Source organism: Argiope bruennichi, chromosome X1 (assembly GCF_947563725.1).
Source record: "Argiope bruennichi chromosome X1, qqArgBrue1.1, whole genome shotgun sequence".
Classification (NCBI taxonomy): domain Eukaryota; kingdom Metazoa; phylum Arthropoda; class Arachnida; order Araneae; family Araneidae; genus Argiope; species Argiope bruennichi.
The window spans coordinates 18,874,424-18,899,042 of record NC_079162.1 but is presented as its reverse complement, the minus strand read 5'-3'; the positions used below and the strand labels follow the sequence as shown (position 1 = coordinate 18,899,042).

The following is a 24,619-nucleotide window of genomic DNA, read 5'->3' as shown; positions in this document are numbered from 1 at the left end:
CACGCTGCACGTACGCAACATCGAACCTGATAGATTACATGCCGCTGTAAATCATGTTATAACACGATGTGTTAACCCTGAAGCAAGGTGGGCACATTGCAAACCATCTGTGAAACTTTATTTTGCGGTTTTTCGTTTGTTACAATCATTTAAATTTCGGTTGTAACAAAAGTTTGTGTCGTGTAGTAAAGTTTATTACTTTTTTTACCTCCTATTCTGTCATTTATTGTTGGTGTTATGTTTAATATTCAACCGATAGCAGCGCCGCATTATACTTAGCGGCCTTTTTTGAACTAATATATTAATTGGCCCAATCAATTTCCTATTTCCTGAAATGTATATACTCCAAATATGAAGGCGCTACGTCAACTGGTTCTCTCGTCAAAGCGTCCCAAACAGGGGTAACGTAATTTGAATCATCCTGTGTCTGTGTATATATATATGTAACATTACTTGTTGTGAAGCATGAAGTCAGTGAAGATATTTTTAATTTTGTGACGTCGTTTTATTTCAGTTTGAAGAAGCGGGAATATGTACAAGCGATGAGCACATAGAACGACACAGAAAAGGAATGAGGAAAAAGCTCTTGGACATTTTATCCCTGGTATTATATAACCTATGATTTTGATAGGGAAAATATTTCTATACAGTGCTAAGGTATTATGAGATTTCAATAGGGATTTTCGTTACATGCGCGGAGAAGGTAGGGGAAACAAAGAGAGATTTTAAAAAGAATTCGCCTGATCAGAGGTATTTTATCTCTTCACGCGTAGTGTGGGAAAGTTAGTTTTAGCTGATTCAGCAGTTTAACAAAGCCTCTCTTGAATTAATTAAGTAGAGACAGTGGAATTGGATCACGAAATAAGAGAATATTTTAGAATGAAGTTACTACGGGCTAATTTAAGATAAAATCTTGAAAATTAATTAAATTGAAATTAGAATTAAAATATCATTATATATATATATATATATATATATATGATGAAGTAAAAACCATATTTGTACTCTAGCATTTTCGGAAGTTATAGCAGAAAAGCGTCAAAATGTTATTTGACTTTTAAGTAATAAAATTGTAAAAATTGTGCCATCCTACTCATTCTCTCTCTCCTCTATAGACACACATACACTACATGTTTTATTAGAAGAGAAATTATTTATAGTATAAGATTTATATATATAAAGTACAGTTCCAGCAAAAGGTTATTTCAAATCATAAAAATATTTATTCATTCAAATTTTGCATCAAAATATTTTTATTATTTTCAACGGTTGAAAATGTTTTCTTTCAAATAAAAAAAATCAAATATTAATAAAATAAATAAACATAATAAAGTTTTTAATAAGTAAATAAATAAATAATTTTAGTAAATAATAATTTTTAATAAATAAATAATTTTAATATTACAAACAAAATAATTTTTCATCAAATTGAACTTCAAACAAAAATTTATTAAATAAATTTCTAAAAGAATATAAGAGATTCAAGTAATAAAAAAAAGTTTAAGAAAAAGTAAAGGAAGCAGAACAGTTTGATTCAAAGGCTCACACGGAATGAAATGAAAAACAAAATCCCGTAATAGGAAATGGAAAAAATCAGAATAAATCGCCATAAATGTGTTCACCTGCCAAATCTTATAACCCTATCGGAATGAGAATAGTTCTAGTTAGCTTCTGTAGATGGCACAGAATGTTGGGACTAATTCCGCTTTTGGTAGAGGGGTTCAATTTAGTACTATGTTTAACGCTATCCGCTTTTCGTCTCGAGTTGTTTATAGAATAAAGGTGTTTTCATAAGATATCCGACAGAGTAAATAAACAATGGTAAAGTATTTGTATTTACCTACAATTGACTGTAAATCTCATAAAAGAAAATTTTGTAACTAGGCAAATTTTATAAATTTTTAATTATTTATATACGTCATTAAAATAACCATTGTAGCATTTGAGTAGTTTATCATTTATCTGCATTTTAATCATACTTACTAATTTCTCTGATTTAAACAATATTTTCATTAATGTACACTATAAAACCATTTAAAGTTAAACTAAAATTAGATGAACTAAAGCGACTAGACGTCTCTTGAGTTTCTGGAACAGTCCCAAATTTATCTAGATGTAACTGCTTTTAATTTGTCTTTGGGTAGTTCATAATAAAAAGAAAAATTGTTGAAAGTTTTAAAAAAAAAATTAGCTTTAATAAAACAAACCTATTTTTCTTAATGTTTAGTTGTCCAAATATCAGGTATATGTGTGAATCAACCTGTAAGAAAAAGATTAAAAGGAATAGCAAAATACATTATTTATTTATTAGAACTGTTAATATTTAATTAAATCTTTATTTCAATTTTTTAAAAATTTGATGTATGAATTTTTTCTTTGGATTTTCTTTTAAACTCCCCACCACAATTAGCATCCTGGATTAAAGTTCAAAAAATTTGATCACTTTAAATGTATGCAAGTAAAACCTCTGGTATTAAGTGAAGTTATATACTTATTGCTGTTACATTTTTTGCATTAAATTTTTAAAAAAAATTTCATAGATTTTTGTTAAATTGTATAACTTCCTTTCCAATTTTCACAAGGCTTTTATTTTCATAATTTATAAGTTCTTATTTAGATTTATGAAGCACAATATATTCTTCTAGAATGCTGTATGTACTCTTTGCATTTTTTTTAAATCTTCATTTTTTGTTGCTAATGAGTTTTAAACTTTATATAATTTTCTCCTGATCTATAAAGAGAAAATTATATTATAAATACTGTTAAAAAATCTACAATGTAATTACAGAGACACTTGGCAAATTGAAAGTTGAAGGGACAGCAATAAAAACTTGAACTGTTCAATTATATTCCAAAACTATTGTTTCATTTTTTAAAGCATTATTAACATAAATGGCATATGAAATTAAACACTCTTTTGAATTTTTTTATGATTAGGATTAATTAATTGGAATGAATTTTATTTTCATTGAGTTGCCATTCCCTACAGCAGTTAATTTGACATTGAGGTGCAGCTATGAAAATTTTACTGCTAAGGTATCAAATGATTGCATAAGTTCATACCTCTTGATAACCTTCATTCAAACAAAATTTAGACAATATAACTTTATTAATCAAAAATATTATCACCCTTATTCTGCATGATAGATTTCTATTGATCTACAGGCTTTCCAATTCTTTGTTTGAAGATTGAACTTGGTTTTCCTTGAGGGGGTGGAAAGTTGCGATGTGCTTTTATATATCTTCTTCAAATTTTTAATTTTTGTCAACTTAAATTGTTTTGAAAAGACTGAAACAGGTGATAATGGGATGATGCAAGATAAGAAAAATAAGGTGGATGTTGAAGAATTTCCTATTTTTATTCTTGCGGTTTTCTCAGTGTTTGTTATATAATATATGGTTTGGCATTGTTGTGGAGAAATATTACAACTTTTTTTGCCAGGACTGAAAGTTTTTCTTGAATGGTTGCATTGAGAGTAATGAATTATTCATAGTATATGTCTGATATTTGTACTTTGTTGGTGTGTTCCAAAATGAATAATTTAAATGGTATCTCACTAGCAATTTTAAAAGGTATAGTCCAACCTTCGCTACACTTCTTTATTTTCTTCTGCTATTTTCCATGTTCTTTTGTGCTAAATATTGTTTTATAAAATCAATTTTTTCATCGCCTGTCACCACATTATCCAAATAAAGCTCTTTATTGTAACATGCAAAGAGAGGAATGGATAATGTAGAGAGAGAGAGAACTTGGAAGCATATCCAAGCATTTATATATGATAAAATGTGGGTGAATTATCAATATTCAACTTCTTCACAGTTTTCCCATTGTTATTCTAAGACTTTTTCTTCCATTAAAGCATTCATAATACTATCATCTATGTCAGAAGTCTCTCCTGGTCTTGATTGATTGACCTTGTATTGTACAATCACTATTCCAAAATCTTCCAAACCATTTTTTCACAGTCTGCTGTTTAAGAACATGGTCTAAGTAAACATCCAAAATGTTTTATGTATAGTTCCAATAATTGCATTTTTCTGAAATTCCTAAAGTATTTAATATCAAAAATGAACCTTTTCATTGTTTACTTTTAAAAATTTGTCATTCTTTAAAATCCATCATTATTCAATCCTTTATTCCCTTCCTTTAAAATCCAATGCTATTGGATGAAAATTTACTTTTATCTTTGAATTGCAATGAACTCAGCCAAATAAATCATTGATATTTCCTTACAAAGTACACTCTGAAATAAAAAAAAAAAAAGTTATAAAAAAAGTCATTAGTAAATCAGGGGTGAAGAAAAATTTGATTTACAAATGAATATGGCAAGAGAGAATGGCATAGTAATGGCAATGAAGATTTATGTTTGTTTAGCTGCTATAGTAAATCAATTGGAAGAAATAAATTTATAATAGTCATATCTAAAAAAGTAATTCCAAATTAGTAGTTTACAACAATTACAGTAGTAGTTACAATAGGAATAGTAATTCCAAATTAGTAGTTTACAACAATTACAGTAGTAGTTACAATAGGAGTAGTAATTCCAAATTAGTAGTTTACAACAATTACAGTAGTAGTTACAATAGGAGTAGTAATTCCAAATTAGTAGTTTACAACAATTACAGTAGTAGTTACAATAGGAGTAGTAATACAAATTAGCAGTTTTAATAAATGGATATCATAAGCTCTTAAAATATAATAGTGATGCAATTGTGAAAGTAAATGAGAAACTTTATTTAACTAATGGAAACAATCCAGAATTGAAAGTTTTTACAGTTGATTATATTAATCAAAATAAAATTAGATTATAGATAATATTTAAATGCTATCTTAATTGGAAATTCAAGAGATCAGAGAAAAATTTTAACTATCCAATTTCCTGAGTATTGTTTTTTGAGAACTGCTTCATTATGCCAGTATTAACTTAATTTTATTTTTTGTGAAATATTCTGTGAATACAAAGAAACATACTCTTTATTTAACTCATTAATGTTCATGAAATGGTTATACTTGTCCCCTTTTACAAATTTATCTGTCTAGTGATAATTTTTTTATTAATTGTGACGTAGATTGATTGATGGGTTCACATATTTCATTTTCATAATCAGGATATATAATTTCAGTTTGAGGTTTTTGTCTTTTTTATTTAACTATATAAGCCCAGCTAATGTGAAAATTCTAGTGCCTCAAAGCCTAGGAAAGTTTCTCGTCTACAGAAATAGAATGGAATTGACTTTTCCTTTGGAGTAATGACAATAAGGGGATATCTGTTGATCCATAATTGAAATAACTGTCCAGTTTTTCACACTAACTCTGTGGTTGCAATTTTAAGGAAGGATCTATTTAATTTGTTGATTATTGCTAAATTTACGCTCACTTGTATTTTGAAGATTTTTTTTGTCTTTGTATTGCAGTGAAATATAAATTATAGCTGCTATACAATTGGGACCAAATTTTAAAAAATAGAATAGGAAAGGCATGTCAAACATAAAATGTCATCATCTTTAATATTTTAAACTATAGTTTCAAATCTCCTGAAAAAAATTTTCTCAAGAAATGTATTGCTTATTTATTATATTTGAAATCGTCTAATGATAAAAATAAAATTATTTTAAATTCACTATGACTGATAAATTTTTCTTATAATTTTTTAAAGAAGCATTATATAATGTATAAAAATTCATCAAAATATAAATTTTTAAATATATAAAGTGAAACTTAAATGGTGATGTAAAATATAAATTGTTTTTTTATGTGTTTGTAAAAACATTGTTTGCAATGTGGTGTAGAGAAAACCACTTTATTTATCGATATTTTCTTAATTTTTATAAGAATAAATAGAAATTTTTAAGAATATAAAACTTATTTGAATTAAATTTAAAATTTATAAGAATGAATTTAGAAATTTTTCACATATAATTCATATTTAAGTGATTTTTAATTTAACTTAATTTACTTTTCTTTCATAAAGTAATTTTATACTTCAAGACAGATTTAAAATTTAAAGAGTTTCATGCCACTGTAGCACAAAAGACTTTTTGCATTAAAAAACAATTAAATGTGCCAGATTAAGCATGTATATTTAATTTGTTAGTTTTTGTATTTTCTAATCAGAGCAATGAAATGATGTTCATCATTTTTTTCTTGTGCATATTAAGATAATAGTTTTAATAATTCTTAAATTTGGGGAAATTTATTTCAAAAAATGCAGGCAGTTTCCATTTGAAATAAAGAAAAACTTCTAAATTTTGGTTCAAAACTGTATAACATAATGCCAATGATAAATATCTGTGTATAATATTACATTCAATTTAGAATAAAATATTTTTATTTGGAAAAAACGGCATAATAATGTCAAAAAATACAATAGAGGAGAATGTTATTTTATAAATTATACACCATTTTAATTTTTTATGTTAAAATTCATGAGATTTTACTTCATTTCAAAATTACATTCACAATATGATTTTAACTGTATTTAACAGTTAGCATATTTCTTTAAAATATGTTCGTAATAAAATATAATAAAATGCACAAATCGGGAAAAATTGAGAGGGGGGGGGGGAAACAGTGCATGCAATAAAATGTTAATCTGATCATTTCTAACTTATTTTGTTTATTAAAGCAATAAACCCAGAGCTAAATAAAAAAAACTGATTAATACATAATTTGGCTATAAAGATTTCAAGAAAAATTTAGATATCAATGTTGTTAAAAAAATAAAAAGAAAGAAAAGGACATTTTAAAATCCCCCCTCCCCTAAAAAATATATATATATATTTATGCATAAAAATACTTAAAAAGAACCAACATATGGCAGTCATAATAAAATATATTAGAAAATTGTAATCATGGATTGAATTTAGAGCTTTCTTTTCTTGTTGAAGGTTTCAAGTACATAGTTACTGTCTTTCATCCCTTCTGTTCTTGACTCCTGTAGAATGACATAAAAAACTGGGAATCAGTCACTGCCAAGAGCATCGGCATCCCATAAAGAACATAATTGGCAATAGTCGCAATATCCCATTACCTTTATATTTAAAACATCTGCCCGAATGCATTTGAGTCAGGGCCCTATCAAATGAGGCATTTTGGGGCTAGCCTGGGCTCATAGGATTAATTCAATTTAAATTTGTATTATTGGATTGATTTCTGAAACAAATATTTTCTGATACTTTTTTTTATTTCTCTTGAATTCTGGAGAAAGGTTATAAGCAGAAACGACAAAAAAAGGTCTTAAGTAGGGTTTTTTGAATCATAGTTAATTACACCTGCTGAGGTTGCTAATTCATTTATGAATCCTTCTTTTTGCTCTTCAACATTTATAAACAAAAGTTAATAAGAAAATTTTGATTCTGTCATTTTATTTAAACTTACTGAATAATTATTTAATTTCTTTTTATTAATTGTTTCTTTACTTTCTGTTTGCTTTTAAAAAATTTGTTTTCAGTTTTTTTGGGTCATGAGCAGAAAAAGTTTAAAAATTCCCTTCTTTAAACATGCTTCGCATTGAAGTTTCTTGCATTTTTTAAAAATATATAATATGTTGCTTTGTATAAGGATTCAAATAATTATATGATTTGTTAAATAGTCCTAAATCTTTCTATTGTGGGAAAACTAATAAATAAGATTGTAAATGAAACCATAAAACTCTTACTTTGATTATATTCATTTTCTAAAATTCAGTGAAGAAATTTGGCTTTTATTATATACTTCAAAGTTATTTATTATTATGTTTTAAAATCTTTACAGAAATTTCGATTTTGTGGAGACTTAGATTGTCCAGATTGGGTTCTTGCAGAAATAGCTACTTTGTCAAGAATAGTAAGTGAATTACTTTTGAATGATAGTGTTTTTATATTTTGTTTACTTATTTTTCTGTATTTAAATGAAAGTTTTATTTTAAAGGCTTGGTTATTATTTTTAAAAGTTGTGCAATATCCAGTGATGCACTAAACAATATAAGATGCTTTGTGTATGAGAGCAAAATGGATGAAAGTCCTTGCAAGACCTTCTCAAAAGAATTTTCTGCATAAATCAAATATAGAAATTAGCTAATAGTTTTATGTGACAAACACTTCTATGCAAGGCAGCCAAGTACTGTAAGTAAGATTTTAATTGCTCCCTAAGGTTTTGGCAGAGTGAAAGAAAGGGATGGCATTTCATTTTATTTGAAGTTTGTCCTTTGATCCTTTGCACATCTCTTAGCCACCACTTCCCTATCAAAGTGTAGCGATGACTGTTGTCTTTTTTCATCTACAGCAGCATTTTGCTGTTGTAAAACTAATGGCTTAATTTAAGTAAAAGTCTTCTTCAGAACTCTAAGACAAAAGAAGAAAAAAAATTATTGCTGAATAAATATACCTATGAAAAGAAGAAATTTCACGCATTCTTTACTTAGATGTTTGTGTTTGGGAGTTTGCTTATTTTATCATGATTTTCGTTTTACAATGAATTAAAGTGATGTGACATGGCAGTATTGTTTTTTTTTAAAGTATTTAAGGATATATGTTATTACATAGAGTAGTCTGAATCTTATTGGATGCACAGATTTCAGTTGTTCCTTTCTTGATAAATATTCAAAGAAAAAGTTTTTCTTGTTTTAGGGTATGGAATGAAATGATATTGCTCTTTTTACATTCTGTTTGTTATATTAAATATTTAGATATAAACACATGTTTGGAAGCACAACTGAAATCTGTGCATCCAATAAGATTTATTTTAGCATGGGAGGACAGGATTTGTCCAAATATTTAAATCCATCCAAATATTTAATATAACAAACATAATATAAAAATAGCAATATCATTTCATTCCATACCCTAAAACAAGAAAACTTTTTCACTGAATATTTGTCAAGAAAGGAACAACTGAAATCTGTGCATCCAATAAGATTTATTTTAGCATCGGAGGGCATAATGGACATTGAATGATGGAATGACCAGTGAAGAATTGAATCCTTTCACACTAGAACACAAGAGCAAAGTATTTAAAAATTTTCCCTTAGTACTTTGACTAAAAGATTCTTTTTGGTATTTCTTTGACATGTGTCTGTCAGAAAAAGAAATCTTAGGTACCTTTGATAGGAATGCATGAATGTTAGGTATTTTTATCCCTTTGTTCAGAGCATCAGCAATTCTTTAGAGATAATTAAAGAAAAAGTGGGATTTGGATCAGAAGATAAAAAGAAAATTCTGGAATGAAGTTATATGGGCTAATTTAAGATAAAAATCAGATATATATATAAAAATTGAATGATAGCACTGTAGGTGTGAATGGACCCCTATTGTCTCTTGGCAACCAATATTTTTAGATTCAAACCACAACTGCCAGTGTCAAAATGGTCAACTTGTCCAATGACAAGTATACCTTTTATATAATGAATAATATGTTGCTGAGTTTGTAGCAGATACAGCCCAAAATATAGTTGTGCTCTTTACACCTGCTGTAGCATAATAAGATAATAAGGGCCTCTTGGAAAATTAAACTCATGTGTATCACTAATTATAAAGTGCATTAGATATTTTATTAATATATATCTTTAATTTTGACAGGACAGACCAGAAGTGTATTACAAAAGCAGGATTTATTTTTACAATAATAAAACATTGGACCCTTCTGTGAACAATATCCCATTCACACCCAAATTACATTACTGTATCCCATTAGCATTTGCTGGACAATGGCAATTTTTGACAAAATAGGACTACAGGTGACTAAAGTATTTTGTGACCCTTCAAGAAACTTTCTAAAACAAAGCTGAGTTTTTCATATGTAATTTTTCAATTAGAGTTATTAAAAAACATACATGCATAAGGGTCATAATAATAACTTATGATTTCCACTTCAATTGCAGTAAATCAATGCTATTTTTTTCCTCTTATAAGAATTGTAATATACAATAAAATAATTAATTAAATAATAGAAATTAATGCACTTTAAACACAAAATTTTCATTAATAGCGAAAAAAAGAAAGAGGATTTCCCAAATCCCAAAAATTTTCAAATGATGTATAATGATAATAAATGTTTTTGCTCATTATTCAACTGCATTTATTTTAAAAATAGTATGCTTATTCAGGAAGATATTAAAAAAATGAGAAGTAAAAAATTTATAACATACAGATTCTAACAAACTTCAAGTTTAGCAAATACTTGACAATATGTCAGAAAAGTATTGAATAAAAATTCAAGTTAATAATTTTAATATTAAGAGAAATATTAATATCTGAAGGAAATTACTCAATCCTATTCTTATCACCAGCAAATTATACTCCTTTTGTTCTTAAATAACTTCAAAGGTAGAAGGCAATACTGAATTCTAATTACAAATGAACAGTTTCAGAAATCATGAAATCTTTGAAAGCATATTACACCCATCACGAAAATGTATGTGATCACTTTAAAAGTGCAACGCATATTTTGCGTGTAGTGCACCTGAAACATGGTATTTGTTTCCCTTCCTTTCCCCCATATATGGGTGACAACTCAAATTCTTATTACCAGTGAAAATCACAAAACAACCTAGACAAGCAATAACTCACCTTGCTTATTATCATAAAAGGGAGAACATAGATGATTTTCTACATCAGAGCCAGTCTTGGAAAATTTTTTAGAAAATGATTTTCCAGATTTCAATTGGTTTTAGAGGAATAATGAAAAAATTATTTTCTGCCTTCTAATGTTACAGCAGAATCTCATTAAGGTGACTTTCTACATGCCAGCCAGTTAAAGGGCTAATTAAACATACTCAGCATAAAACTTTCCATTTAATCAAAGAGAATTTTATATTAATTCGTATTTTTAAGTTGAAGCCAATAACGTAAAGAAATATCACTAACTAACTATTTCAAATAATCATCAATAATTTAAAAAAGAAAACAATGCAATTATGCATCATTGTGTAGTGCAGGGATAAGCTAGACAAATAATAATTTATATTGTATAAGATATTTGAATATTTTCGAACCTTCATAATGGGAAAAATCATAACTTCCTGAATTTTAATTCTACCAAATAAATATCTTTCAAAGCTGAGAAATGGAACATCTATCAGGCAATCTTGCTTGATGAATATGACTGCTTGATATTTTATCTTTCTTTAATTTCAGTAAAAATTAATATAAGTTTACTGAATATGCTGTTATTTTTAATATTTTGAAATTTTTAAGAGCTTATATTCTTAATCTATAACTAATGTTATCCGACAATTCATATTAAAACTATTATAAATAAGGCAAGTAAAAACAGTATTAAAAAAATAAGTTTTTGACAGAAGTAAATTTTGTCTTGGATATTATCAGCTTCAAATCCTAAGACTTCAAGATTGCACATAACAACATAAATAGAATAATGATAATAATAAAGGAAATTTTATTCAAAAGCAGCGTTTGCATCAATATACAGAAAAATGAAAACATTGAAAAGCAGATTATTACATTAGATACAATAAACAAATTGTTATAAAAGATAAAGAGATTATTATATATCCTTCCTAGAAACGTTTATTCTAATATATCGATTTTTATCAAATTTTGAACTAAAACTCTCAAAGTGTTGACCGTCTGTCGGTCTGTAAGTTCGCATGCATGTAAACGCAATGGCTTAAGTCGAGGAAATTCGGTGTCTTCGGTGAACTACTGTAGTTCAATGTCAAATTTTTATTTCAATCGTTCGGTAAAAACGCGTCCAAGATACATATTCGCACAATAGATTGAATAAAAATGCTAGATTCACGCAAAAACTCTGTATTTCGTAACTATTTTTCGCTATTGCCATGTAGACATTCGCGGTCTTACTCGAGGTTCATAATTTTATGCTTGGGGGAGGGGGGATAAGACCTTTATTGGAGAGTATACAAGGAAGTTTCTGGGAAACCACTCCCGTTAGTTATTGTTGCAACGAAATAAATACCTTATCATTCTGTCACATGTTGTAAGCATTTGGGGAAAAAATTCTTTGCCTAATTATTTTTTCTCATTTATTTCATGAATATATATCTTTTAAAATTCATGCACTATAAAATACCTTCTAAATGCTGCATTTGAAAGTCATTTGAATTGATCAGCACAGGAAATGTATGAATGCAACGGTCTGAAACAGGAAAATTCTTGATTGTTCGGTGTATGCAAATAAGTCTCATTTTCATAATAAAACCATGCTATTGCAAGGCAATAAAAATGTTTGAGTTGGATGATTTGTTTCAACAATTAGAAATTCATTGGAGGGGAAGCTCGTAAAAATACTTGTAGAAACAGAAACGGATAGACTTATGAAAATATTTGTAGTCGCAGATAACCCCAAAAAAATTATCTAGTTTTACCTAAATGTGTAATGTTTTAAATAAAATGTTTGAAATAAAAAAGTAAAAACATTAAAGTAAAGTAAGTAACATTAAAAAAGTAAATATTAATTTGGATAAAATGTAACGTAATGCAAATGGATACTTTAACTTATTTTAGTGTTAAATTAAGTGTATAAACATTATCCCATCTCTTTCTTAATTATTTAGACAGAAATTTAAAAAAGTAATAAAAGGTGTATTATTCACAACTGAGTAAAGATTGTCTTAATATAATAGAAGAATATGCTAAATACTAATAATAACCAATTAATGACTAGTTTTTCATTGTCCTTCCATTTCATATTTGAAGAGGAAGGAAAATAATTTGGGTAACTGTCCTAATTATGTTTGAGATAATTTGTGTATGATGTCAACTATATTGTTTTATTATATTTAGTACTATATTGTATTCTACTATTGCTCATTTACTTAAGATTTTCATTTTTTTGTTATGTTGAATCGTATAAGCCTTCATTGATCAATAATATTTTAAGGAGACTTTGTTTTTAAAGAGATTGAAATCCAATTTTCAGATATAAACTTCATAATTTTTGTTTTTTATTTTTATGATGAATTAGGACAATGCGTCCTAAATTTCAAGTTCTTCCTCTTTTAGTTCTTTTCTTTTCTTTTCTTTTCATGTAAAATTAATACTTGTTAGTTGTGATTTGCATATATGCAATATTACGTTGTTCAATCAATTTTTGTTATAATTTTTCTTTATGTAGGGAGTTCCATATAATGTACACCTGCACTTTTTAGTTCTTAATCTTTGACTGTAAGATATATTCTTCAGAATTATTGAAATTGGTTGATAATTTGCACTTTATTTTTAGTTAATTCAATGTCTTTGTAATAATAGTATAGATCCAAAATTTAAGTTAAACTTATCAAAAACAATGTTAAATTTCATTATAATGCATTTTTATTCTGATGTAGATTGGTCAGGTTTCCAGCTTGCCTGATGTTAAGTGAGCCCCTTTCACTTAAAGCAATATATGGCCCTAGAATATGTAAATTGGCTTAAAAGTTCCCTAGATCTATTTGAAATTAATATTGCTGCTGAATGAACCTTGGTAAACAGGGACAAAATGAAAATCTTCATAGACAGTTTGTTTTTTACACAAATCTTAAAATTGTTGCTATCAAATTCAAATTTGTATTAGATATAGATGTCATATATACAATTTCAAATCAGGTCTTATAAGTCACAATTTCATGAGATTGTTTTGGAAATTTAAGAAATGAATCAATAGATAATTTTGATGTGACTGAGCTACCAAGTATTAAAAATTCTAAGTGTCATCATATTCATCAGAAATTTAATTAATTTTGGATGCATTCTTCCCCAAATGTGTAAGGGATTATATACTCAATTATGATAAATTTTATTTAATTAATTTTCTTAATTATGTTTTAATACTTTCTCTATATAATGCTGATAGCTATGCTTGCTTTTGTTCTTTCACTTAAAATTTTCAATTTTCCGTTTTTATGTATCTGAATAAGACCTGAATCGATTGAGAATATCAGAATTAAAGATAAAAACTTTGTCATAAAAAATTTAATTTATTTTTATATAAATTTAAAGAACTTATATCAGGACAAAAGCTACAGTTATCACATTAAATCAGCTGTTGTAGACTGAGGTGTAAACATCATTTGACAAAAAGTAAAAATATGTGAAAAAATAGAGATAAAGTGCCAATGCAACTGTAAATAATTGCATGTTGAAAAACCATATGTAATATTTTTGTGAAAAATACAGTTTTACAAAGTAATATCAATTTAATATTGCAAAGTTTATATTAACTACTGTTGGTTTAAATTCACTCATTTTTAAAAACTATCTATTCATTATAAAAACTGAATAATAGCATTCTGTCATTGGGTTGTTGTCTCTTGGTAACCAATATTTTCAGACCCTGTTTATCACTGTTTATATTTGGTATCTCTTCCAAAAATATATATAATATTTTAGATTAGGAATAGAATACAGTACTTAATTGATATTTATTATTTTTCCATGTTTTTATATATATTTCTAATTATGTACTTAGAATTTTATTTATTGTGAAATTAATTGACAGTATATAAAATATAAAATTTTATCACAAAAACAGATGAGTAGGCCCTCATTGTGTATTGACCACTAATATTTTCAAATCCAGTCTGCTGCTAGTGATGTCATTATAATCATAGTCTGTTAAACTAAATGGCTAAATAAAGGGGTGCTTTTTTTGCATTTTGTTAGTGTTCACTATTTAAACAGATTTATTATTATTATTTTTACTTCCTTCCACCAATACATCTTTAAAATGTAATTTGCTATTTTATTTATTTTAAGAAATGTATGAATTGTGAGGCCGTCCTCCTTTCCAAATGGATTTTTATTGATAAACATGTGTTTTTAATGCTTAAATTTTGTTTTAAACATTGTACTTGGGAAGAAATTTGCTACATCTGGATTTCTTTCTATTAATATTAGTTGAATATTTAAAATGTTTATATTTAATGTATGTAATATATTCAATTTTTAGAGTTCTGTAAAAATGAAACTTCTGAGTAATCAAGTTGTAAATGGCATTTTAGGCACCCCTATCGATGTAAGTGCATTATTTTATTATGTAATTCCATTTTTATGATTATGCTATATTATTTTCATTTCTTTTCTGACAGCATGAATAGATTGTGGAAGATGTTCTTCTGACTGCAAATAATGTATGTTTGTGATTTCTTAATTAAAGAAAAAGTCCACTTTTCCAGAAATCTGTTTTGTCTCTTTAATCATAAAGTTTATATTACCTTTATATACTATGTTAAGTTCGCTTTCACAATAAATGCTTGATGATGCAGTGCTAGAAATGTGCAATTTAGTTAACATCAAGAGCATAGTAGAAATTGGGGAATCCATGCTTAAATTGAATACATTATTGAAACTAACTTGCTGAATATTCACCATTATTTATAATCCAGGAAATCACTTTTAGGTAATGAAAACAAATAAAATCCTGAAGGGAATTGAATTTAAACTAAAAGTCACGATACTGAAAAAAAAAAAGATTTATTATTCATACAGTTTTTAACACGTGCTAATTTTTTCTCCTAATAGCCAATCTATTTTATCATAATTTTTTTTGCATGAAAAATTATAATTTAAAAATGTACTTTTTCAAAGTTGTTTGGCGTTTCTTTCACCATTAGAAAATAAAGCTTATGATTTTCATGCATCTTAATTTTGTTTAAAAAATTAGAACACTGAATTATTAATACATTGAAATATATCATTCATTGTATTCTGTATAAAGATTTTGTAACACTTATCTTACTCTTGATTCCGTTAAAAAATTTTTTTAATTAATTTTGTTTTTGTTAATGTGTGCATTTTAATTTGAATGCTGCAAACTATCATTGTTTTTTTTATATAGTTATATAGCTGTAGTTCAAATGATGAAGATATAGAATAGTTTTTAAAATATCTTTTTCGTAATTTATTTTCAGTATGAAAAAGTAAGCAAGTTAACAGCAGATGCTAAATTAGGTAATGATTTTTTTCCCCCTTTGTGTCATTATTAGAGATATGCAAATTTTTGTACCGTGATAATAAAAGTACTTCTTTACATATAGAGAAAGTCCAAATTTGCGAAAATACTTTTAAGAACTATTTTTAAATCATTTTTTTAAAAATCTTTCTTACGTATTTTGCAGAAAACAGTGATGTTAAAGCTACTATTGCAACAATTTCTTTTATTTTGACAAGTTCAGCAAAGCATGGAATAGATGAGGAATCACTTTCTAATGAGCTCCAACAACTTGGACTGCCAAAAGGTAGATTTCAGTTGCATATTCAATCAGTTCAAAACATACTTCCGCCTGCTGTATTTAATTGCTCTGACCAATATTTTGATTAATTCTTTTTAAAGAAATTTAATCGCATTTCATCTTGTTCTTGCATAAACTACAGATATTGAAAACTGCCATGAAATACTATTGTTTATGCTTGTTCAATTACTTAAGATAAGAGGTGTTAAATAAGTCTAAAAATAATGTGTTGTAAAGTGTCTTTTAATCAGTGTTGTGAAAGAGGAATAAGAGGAATGCCTAGAAAATATATGTTCGTTTACTGCGTTTAAATCTTCAAATTTGGCGAAGGAGGAGGAATGCAATATAATAGGTGCTATTTATCTAAACTGTAACACTGATTGTTTTTCTACTCAAGTATAGTTTCACTCGAACAAGAATAGGCTAATTTTTACACGCACTAAGTGTAATAGAGTCTATACAAAGCGCAGTAAAAAGTTATATAGAGCTTACTTATCAGTCATCAACGTTGATTTATGATTGTGTTAAAAGTAAGAATTTTAGGTTGTTGCTAAGTTTGTTGAAGTCTTAATAAAACAATTCTAGTAAGGTTGCGATGAATGTAAAAATAGTTTATAGGTTTAAACTATATAAAAATGGTTTAGAAATTTATTGAACATATTTTCTTTTATTAATGTAGTTTGCATTGCTACAAGGTCAATTTAAAGATTCATTTAAGATTAATTCATTGTGAATTGAAAGAATAAACAATTTTATTGCAGGATATCTATTTTTTAACAGGTTTGTCGCAAAAAACTTAAACAATTGAGAAATTAAAGTTACTAATAAAATATTATTTTTTATTTAGTCAATAGTAAATAATTTTTAAACGCTGATAGACTAAATGTTCAATGCTTACTAGTATTATTCGTATTTAATAAAATACAGCAAAACTGTGGTTTAACGTTTCCCGCATTTAGTGTATAGCGTCATTCTTCATTGATCCCAAGTAATTTCGTAAATTTGTTATGTTAAAAGGTCTCGAATTTAACGTTAGCATTTTCAACTATTTCCCGCATTTAACGGTTTTACAGCCGGATTAATAAAATGCAATTTTCCTAAAATCATGAACAATTATTATGGAAAAAAAAAAAACCTTTCTTGCCAACAGGTGTAATACAGGATGCGGAATCCCCGCACACCTTTCCTTAGTGTTAAAAGTGGGAAGATTATTTCTTATCTCTCCCTATCCCATTGGTCAAATGAAGACAAAGGACGGATTTTTAGAATCACAGTTAATCCGTTACGTACTGTGTAGTTTCTGTAATAGCGATCTTGAAAGTTGACATTCTTTCGAGATTTTTTGTTAGCTGTGGATGTTGAAATTATGGCTTCAAAAAGAAAATTTGTTATTTGTTGGAGAAAACAGATGTCAACAAAAAAGACGAAACTTATATTGATAATAAAGCTGATTTTGATAATTAATTAGAATTCCGTATTCAACTTTGCAGACGAAACAAGAAGATATTGTGAAGTAAAATTCGGAAAAGAGGACAATTGTTCTCCCCCCGAAACTCTCTTTGATATTGTCACTGTTTGAAGAGTTGGAAAATTTCTTATTTCAATTGTTCACGGACTTCGTGTGATAAACATTCCTGTAAATGGCCCCGTTTTGAGAGAAAGCAATAAAAATGTCTTCTAAAAGGGAAATTCCACTATTCTCAGCTTCAAACTATTTTAAGAGGCACAAATTATCCTGCAAGTTTGTTCAAGTTGTCTACTGCTGTCCATTGAGAAATTGTCCAAGAGTGGCCAGAAAGAACATTACCGTCATTAATACAACAATATTCTAGCAAAGACGTTTTCAATGGTGACGAGACAGGATTGTTTTCCTGATACGACTTTTGTAGTAAAGTTTTCATGGTGGGAAACACTATCAAAACTGCGATTGACTGTTTCGCTGTGTACCAATACAGACAGGAATAAAAAGTTAACACCATTGGTTTTCGAAATCCCCTCCCCCCCCCAAAAAAAAACCCAACCTGTTTCAAGAATGTGAAGAGCTTTTTATTGAATATACATCAAACAAAATATCTTCAATGATATACAAATACACTCGTAGAAACGTAAGATTAGTTTATTTATTGATCAATTATATATTGATTTTATTCAATTTTAAGTTACAAAATATACGAGTGGAATTTTCCCCTTCCTATTGCACAAGCAAAACTCAACCTTGTGGTTTAGAGATTATATGATAATTTAAAATTCACTATCGAAACCAATTTCTGAAAAATACTCTTCTAAATATAGTATTTGGAAGCAAGAAAAAGTCGATAAATATGCTAGAAACTCTTCCTATGATTTCTTCAAAATGGGAGAGAATCGGAAGTAAATGCACCTTAGATTCTTTTGTAAAAGATGATTTTCCGGTTGTCTGAGATGAATTTAAGAATAAGAATTCTAATGAAATTGTGAAGAGTTCTTCCTCATTTCAGATGTTTTTAAGGATTGTGTAACTTGCGATTATTGACTTTTGATTTAACCTTATTTAGAGAATAAAAATACCATAACTGGTTTTTAATGAAAAAAGTGCAAATATTTTATAGTGATGAATTTAAAGTTAGATTAAGTCATACATTCCATGTTATAAAATCAAGTGACATATTAGTTTTAATGTTTTAAATATAATAAAATTTTTTGTCCCTTTAGTATTCACAGTAATATTAATGCTCCTTTTCTTTTTAGAATCAGCTGCAGCTTTGTGCAAAATATTTTCTGAGAAATTTTCACTTTTGCAGAAGAAATTAAGAAATGATTTCCTTAAATGTAAGATTCTTTCATCATTTTCTTTTTATATGAAATTGTTTTAATAATGAGTGTCCAAGAAATTTTCTCTATTACTGGTTTTTTTCCTACTTGAGGACTTTTGAACTATGTTCAAATTTGACATGAAACGACCTGTGTTTTTTCCAATGTTTCACCCAATGAAAGCTGCGAAAATGCTATTAGTTCATATGTAATGTTCATTATTTTTTATGCGCAGTAGTTAATAACAATTGATCCCTCTTTGTGAAAATGTTCATCTGAATAACAAGTTGGAAAATTATGTAATCACCGTATAAAAGAAAATTAATGTTAAGAAAAATGGAAATGTATTCTCCTAGTCTTAAATTTTTCTAATGTTCAATATTTCTGTTGAGGCAGCTATAAGCGAAATTGAAATCCATAAACAGGTTGTGAGAGAAAGCAGAACATAAGTAATGAAATATTTTCAGGATTTGAAAATGTAAAGAAGAGAAAGAAGGCCACCTTTGAATGTGACTGAGGAATAAAAAAAGTTGCTTGCGCTTTAAGCCAGGTCTGGTTGAATTACAGTTTGGATGCTTCTAAATTCAAGGACAAAGTTTTAAAAGTCTTCAAACCAACGAATCAATTGTGTATACAATGAACTTTCATTCGTTGGTGGGAGGATCATCTCCCACCTAATTAATCCAAATGAAATTATTAACGCGTTGTTAAATTAAAAATTATTTAAATTCAATACTAAATATATCATCAGTTATGATAAAAATTATTAAAAGAAGCTCGTTATTATGTTCATCGCCTAGGGTTGGAAAATGTCTAAATCTGCCTCTTGTCAAAGCAGAATTACATGCGATATCTGTCCGTCTGTGCATAAATATCGATTTCTTTACTCAAAATGTGCTTTGTAGTTAGGCACTGACTTTTTTTCTTTTTGCCTTTGCATTTGTTGTTGTTTGTTTAGCTAATATATCAGCTTCATAATGAGCGAATTCGTTCGTTTTCTTAAGTAAAAGAAGAAACAAAATTTTAAAAAAATGTATTTTGCAATCCAAATTAAAGTTTATGAAAGTGAGAGCTGCACATTCAGGTTTTTCGTAGAGTTTTATATTTCGAGGTTCTTATTTCATCATATTACATCATTGCAGAAAGAATTAAACAGTAACTTGATTCTTGACTCAAATTCTCTGGTGCCGTACTTTTAGAAATTAATTTTGCAGCAGGTAGGCCCTTAGAAAAGGGAAGTCGAAATTAAAATCTTCGCAGATAATTTGTCTCTTGTACAAATATTAAAAAGTGTTGCAATCAATTCCAGATTTGTGTTTGATAAAGATACGAAAAGTAAAATGTTTGAGTTCATTTCAAAGCTTTATCAATTTCAACTGATTCAAAGTGCCTTCTGAAAACTTAGGAAATGAATTGATGGACCATTTTGGTAAGATTGTCAGAGTATGTAGTCAAGTATTAAAAATTTCAAACTTATTCTTTCATCAAAAGGATTTGTAGGCACTGGATTCGTCAGAAATTTAATGAATACTCGATACATTCGTTCTGTGACAAACGCTTGAGAGATTATTTGCTCAATGATAAAAATAAAAATAATAGATTAATAACTCGCGAACATTTAGTTATTTTTGATAATGTATTCTTTCATATTTAATTAGACTTAATTTAGTTATTGGTCCTAATTATTTTGGTAGTGGTTTTTGTATAATCCAATTATTATACTTAATTTTCTCTTTTACTCAGAAATTCCTTTTTTTTTTTTTTTTTTTTTTTTTTTTTTGACAGAGCGCAATAAAATTATATTGTTTGAAAAAAAAATCAAAATCAAAATTCTTTTGCCTTCAACAAACAGTTTGAAATCCAGTTTTATAATGTCATATTATGAGTGAATGAATTTTTAAAATAGTTTTGTAATGTATTTAGGCTGTTCATAAATTTCGTTTTCTTTTTCTCTTCTAGTTTTATTTGTATTTTTTGTATAATTTAATAATTGTTTGTTCGTGGTTTTTATTTTATGTTGCATTATTGTTCAGTTAAACCTTGTTTAAGTTTTCTTTGTAGAAACGGTTGTATGTAATACACTGCTGTGCTTATCTATTTTTAATCTTTGAGAATATGATTTATTCTTTAAAATATTTAAGAGGAATGGTAGAAAGTTAGCTCTTAAATTTGAGCTTTCTCTAAGTAACAGTATTCGCATCAAACTCTTGTTTAAAATTTTATCATAAAAATTGCACTTACTTGATATTTCTTACTGCTGACATTCCATATAGAAGTCATTCAACTATATTGTATATACTAAAATAGATGAAGATTTTTAGATTAAAGAATCGTTTATATTAACATTGTTTTTTATGTTATTTATTAGTGTTTTTGGGTAATAGTTGGTTCACTTGAAGAATTGTTTCAATTAAATTTCTAATTTAGAGTGTGATGCTCATGATTCATTTACAAAATGCGTTTAAGCGTCAAATTGCGACATGTATTAAAAAAATGTCGGCTAGTATAAAACTATTTTAATAGTTTTATTCTAGCCCTGTTTATCGTATACATGAACATACTTAATATAGTCAAGTTACTTGACATCAACATTAAAAATTTAAATGTCTCAATAATATTTTTTAAATTGTACATTGCCTTTTGAGAAAATGGAATTTCTTTTTCTGGTTCCTTATATAAACTGTGCATTTGTATACAATAAAGCATTTTCGTTTATATTAATCAATCAAATCTAAAAGTATACTGTCTGTTATAATAAGAATTTAAATAACAGTCTGTTATAATAACATTTTTCTTTCAGTGACTGAAATTAAAAATATTAACTGGCAAGTGGATCATATTTTATCTTCAAGTTGCTTATCAGATGTTAATAATCCTTCTGTTAAGATTAGTTTTGAAGTAACAGAAAATGAAGCAACAAATTTGCATTCAATCAATATGTCCTCTAGTAAATTCCAGACACTTTTGCATGGTAAGTGTTTTGATATTGCAATTTCATGGGGTTAATGTCATAAATTGCTATGAGCAAATGGAATAGTCAGTTTCGGGATTGATGGATTGTAGATTCGAAATTATTTCCATTCAACATCTGTATGGGCTTATCTGCTGTCAAACGTCTGCGTGTTGTGGGAGGGAAAATTAGAGAGTGAGATGCCAAATAAAATGTTCAATCATTCATTTGAAATCTTAAATAAATATATAAAATAATGGGATGTGTAAAATAATGGGATATTATGATTCTGTTTAATATACTCTATTTTGGTTGCATATTTCAAATAATAGACTCATTTTAAAGAATGAGATAAAATTAAAGGAAGTGTTGTTGAAAAAATAAATGAAAACTAGATTGATTTAGCCGAAATTATTTTAAATAATTATTCTTTACTTTTTCTAAATTAGCATATATCTTTTGACATGCTGTAGTTGTTTTTTTAAATCACATTTTTCATTCAACCCTTATCTTTATTAAAGAAAGTATTTAGTAAATGTAGAGTTTAATATTATTTCATCATAATTAAACCTAAGCTGCAAAATTCTTTGGCTATAAATTTGAAAAGGATAAATAAGGAAATTTGGAAGGAAAAAATAAATTGATTTCCATTTAATTATTTAAAGAATGTTTCAGTTGTTCACCCTTAACTGCGATATGAATTTTTTAACATGCTTTTGGATTTTCAGTTGAATAGTGGGAATGTGTTTTATGATTTTAATTCATTTGACGGCAATTGAAATTTCAGCTGCATTTTACAAATCTCTCGTTTCTATATTGCCTATCTAATTTTTAATAATATTTAGTCTTTAAATTTATTTGTCTGTTTCAAGAAGAAAAAAAAAAGTTCAACATTGTATTTTATTGATTTTTATTCTTTCATTTGTCTTTTCTTGTGATTAACCAGTAATATTCTTATTTTCCTTTTCCGTCTTCATTTTAACGGTCTCTTTCACATATTATAAATATTTTGTTTATCGCATATATTATTTTTTAAGGTAATTGCTATAAATAATTTTATTTAGTTGATGCCAACCATTCCTATATTTAAATTCTCATACTCATTTGATTTTGTATGAGTTTTTTTCTACCTTATATAAAAGTTTATCATTTGAGCATGTCTAAATTCAGATAATTTAATTTTTTATTTTCTTTTAGAATTTAGGATAAGTGTTCTACTGAAATATTATAATCTTGTGATTAAATTCAAGATTTTTTTTTTTTCTTTTCAGAATTGAAACAAGCATGTGCTGCTATGGAAGAAATAACTCCGCCATCCTAGAGTTCCTAAAATGAATATGCTCACGAATCATTTGATCTTTGTATATTTCTGATCATATTAATGACATTATCAATACTTATGTTCATAGTAAATTTCTTATATAAAAGGTTAATTTCAATTTAAAGTATTATGAAATGACTATGTGAATGTATATATTCTGTTGTACTTTTGATTATTAAACTTGCTTGGAACTATTTTCAAGATGTTTCGAAGTATTGGAATTTGTGTTATTTATAATAACAAAGCTAATTCATTGGAGGTTTTATATATTAGTTAAATTAATCATTATATTAGCGAAATTTTCGTATTTTTTTATATAAAAATAACAAGTTCATTTTATATTTTTAACACATTTTCAATGTTATTATCAGTTCTGTTTATTTCCTTTCTAATCTTATTTATTTCTGTTCTGCAAAGAATCATAGTACCGGTGATGGCAAATTTTGACTTCAAGATGATGAACTTTGAAGCTGCACTTAAAATTTGTTGTGCATGGTGATTTGATGCATTAAAAATGTGCTGTCATAAATCAGTCTTCCTATTGTTGGTTTGGAAATTTGAATGTATGCTGCTGGCTTAGATGTCATCTTTGCCGTATTTACATGTTCAAAATTGTGAGCTATGTTTCATAACTAGATTTTAAACTTAACAAATTAATCAATCTGATCCATTTACAAAGTAATAATTTCTATAATTAAATAATTTTATTTAAAAAAGCAGTATGCAGCATCTCGAATGCAACAGTAATTCAATAAAACTTCAAAATAAAAATACAGATCACAACCGACATTACCAAAGTTTATATATATAGTAAGATTTTTTATTTCCTTTTTTTTTTTTTTTGATAAAATACGTTGTAATGCTGTAAAATTTTGAAATGAATTAAGAAAATGATTAAAATTATAATCCCTTATGATTTTGAGCACACAAAGTACGAATGTGTTTAACTAACAAGACAAAAAACAGAAATATATATATATTAAGTTTTAACTTTGATTGAAACAAAATAGAATACAAGACAATATTTTTAACATTATCTCAATAGCAAATTTAAAGGTTGAGAAAAAATTCGAACTGCTGACCAGGGCCGTCTCATGTAAATCTTAAGGGGATGATGTATAAGTTAAAGTTGTACCTTATGTATTGATGCTTTTTGTATAGTTAAAATTATGACTTTTACAATTAATATGGAATAGTTTAATAATTAAAAAAATTATTAATTCTTAAATAATTTTATTAAATTTTTAATTATGTTTTTGCTACATCCTGTTATAACTTGCTAGTACCTGTTTCAGCCACTGCCTGATATGCCAGCTAGACTGTAATTACTGTGCACAATGTGAGCTATTCGGCCGAAACTTGATCCCCCCCCCTCCAGCTCGAGATAGCTCC

General features: G+C 27.2%; 1 protein-coding gene across 1 annotated transcript; it reads left to right on the top strand.

The window, feature by feature from the left end:
- Nucleotides 1–1,682: 1,682 nt before the first annotated feature.
- On the top strand, nucleotides 1,683–23,439 carry LOC129958777 (COMM domain-containing protein 4-like). Its single transcript, XM_056071453.1, has 8 exons — nucleotides 1,683–1,821; nucleotides 7,754–7,825; nucleotides 14,885–14,950; nucleotides 15,846–15,885; nucleotides 16,053–16,172; nucleotides 18,894–18,974; nucleotides 21,757–21,927; nucleotides 23,178–23,439. Exons 1-8 carry the CDS (start codon nucleotides 1,819–1,821, stop codon nucleotides 23,225–23,227), a joined length of 603 nt encoding a protein of 200 aa, XP_055927428.1. The 5' UTR covers nucleotides 1,683–1,818; the 3' UTR covers nucleotides 23,228–23,439.
- Nucleotides 23,440–24,619: the final 1,180 nt, after the last annotated feature.

Coding starts and splice junctions, on each gene's coding strand:
- LOC129958777 (XM_056071453.1), top strand. Junction 18,975..21,756: donor AAGAAATGATTTCCTTAAAT/GTAAGATTCTTT, acceptor TTTTTCTTTCAG/TGACTGAAATTAAAAATATT. Junction 21,928..23,177: donor ATTCCAGACACTTTTGCATG/GTAAGTGTTTTG, acceptor TTTTCTTTTCAG/AATTGAAACAAGCATGTGCT.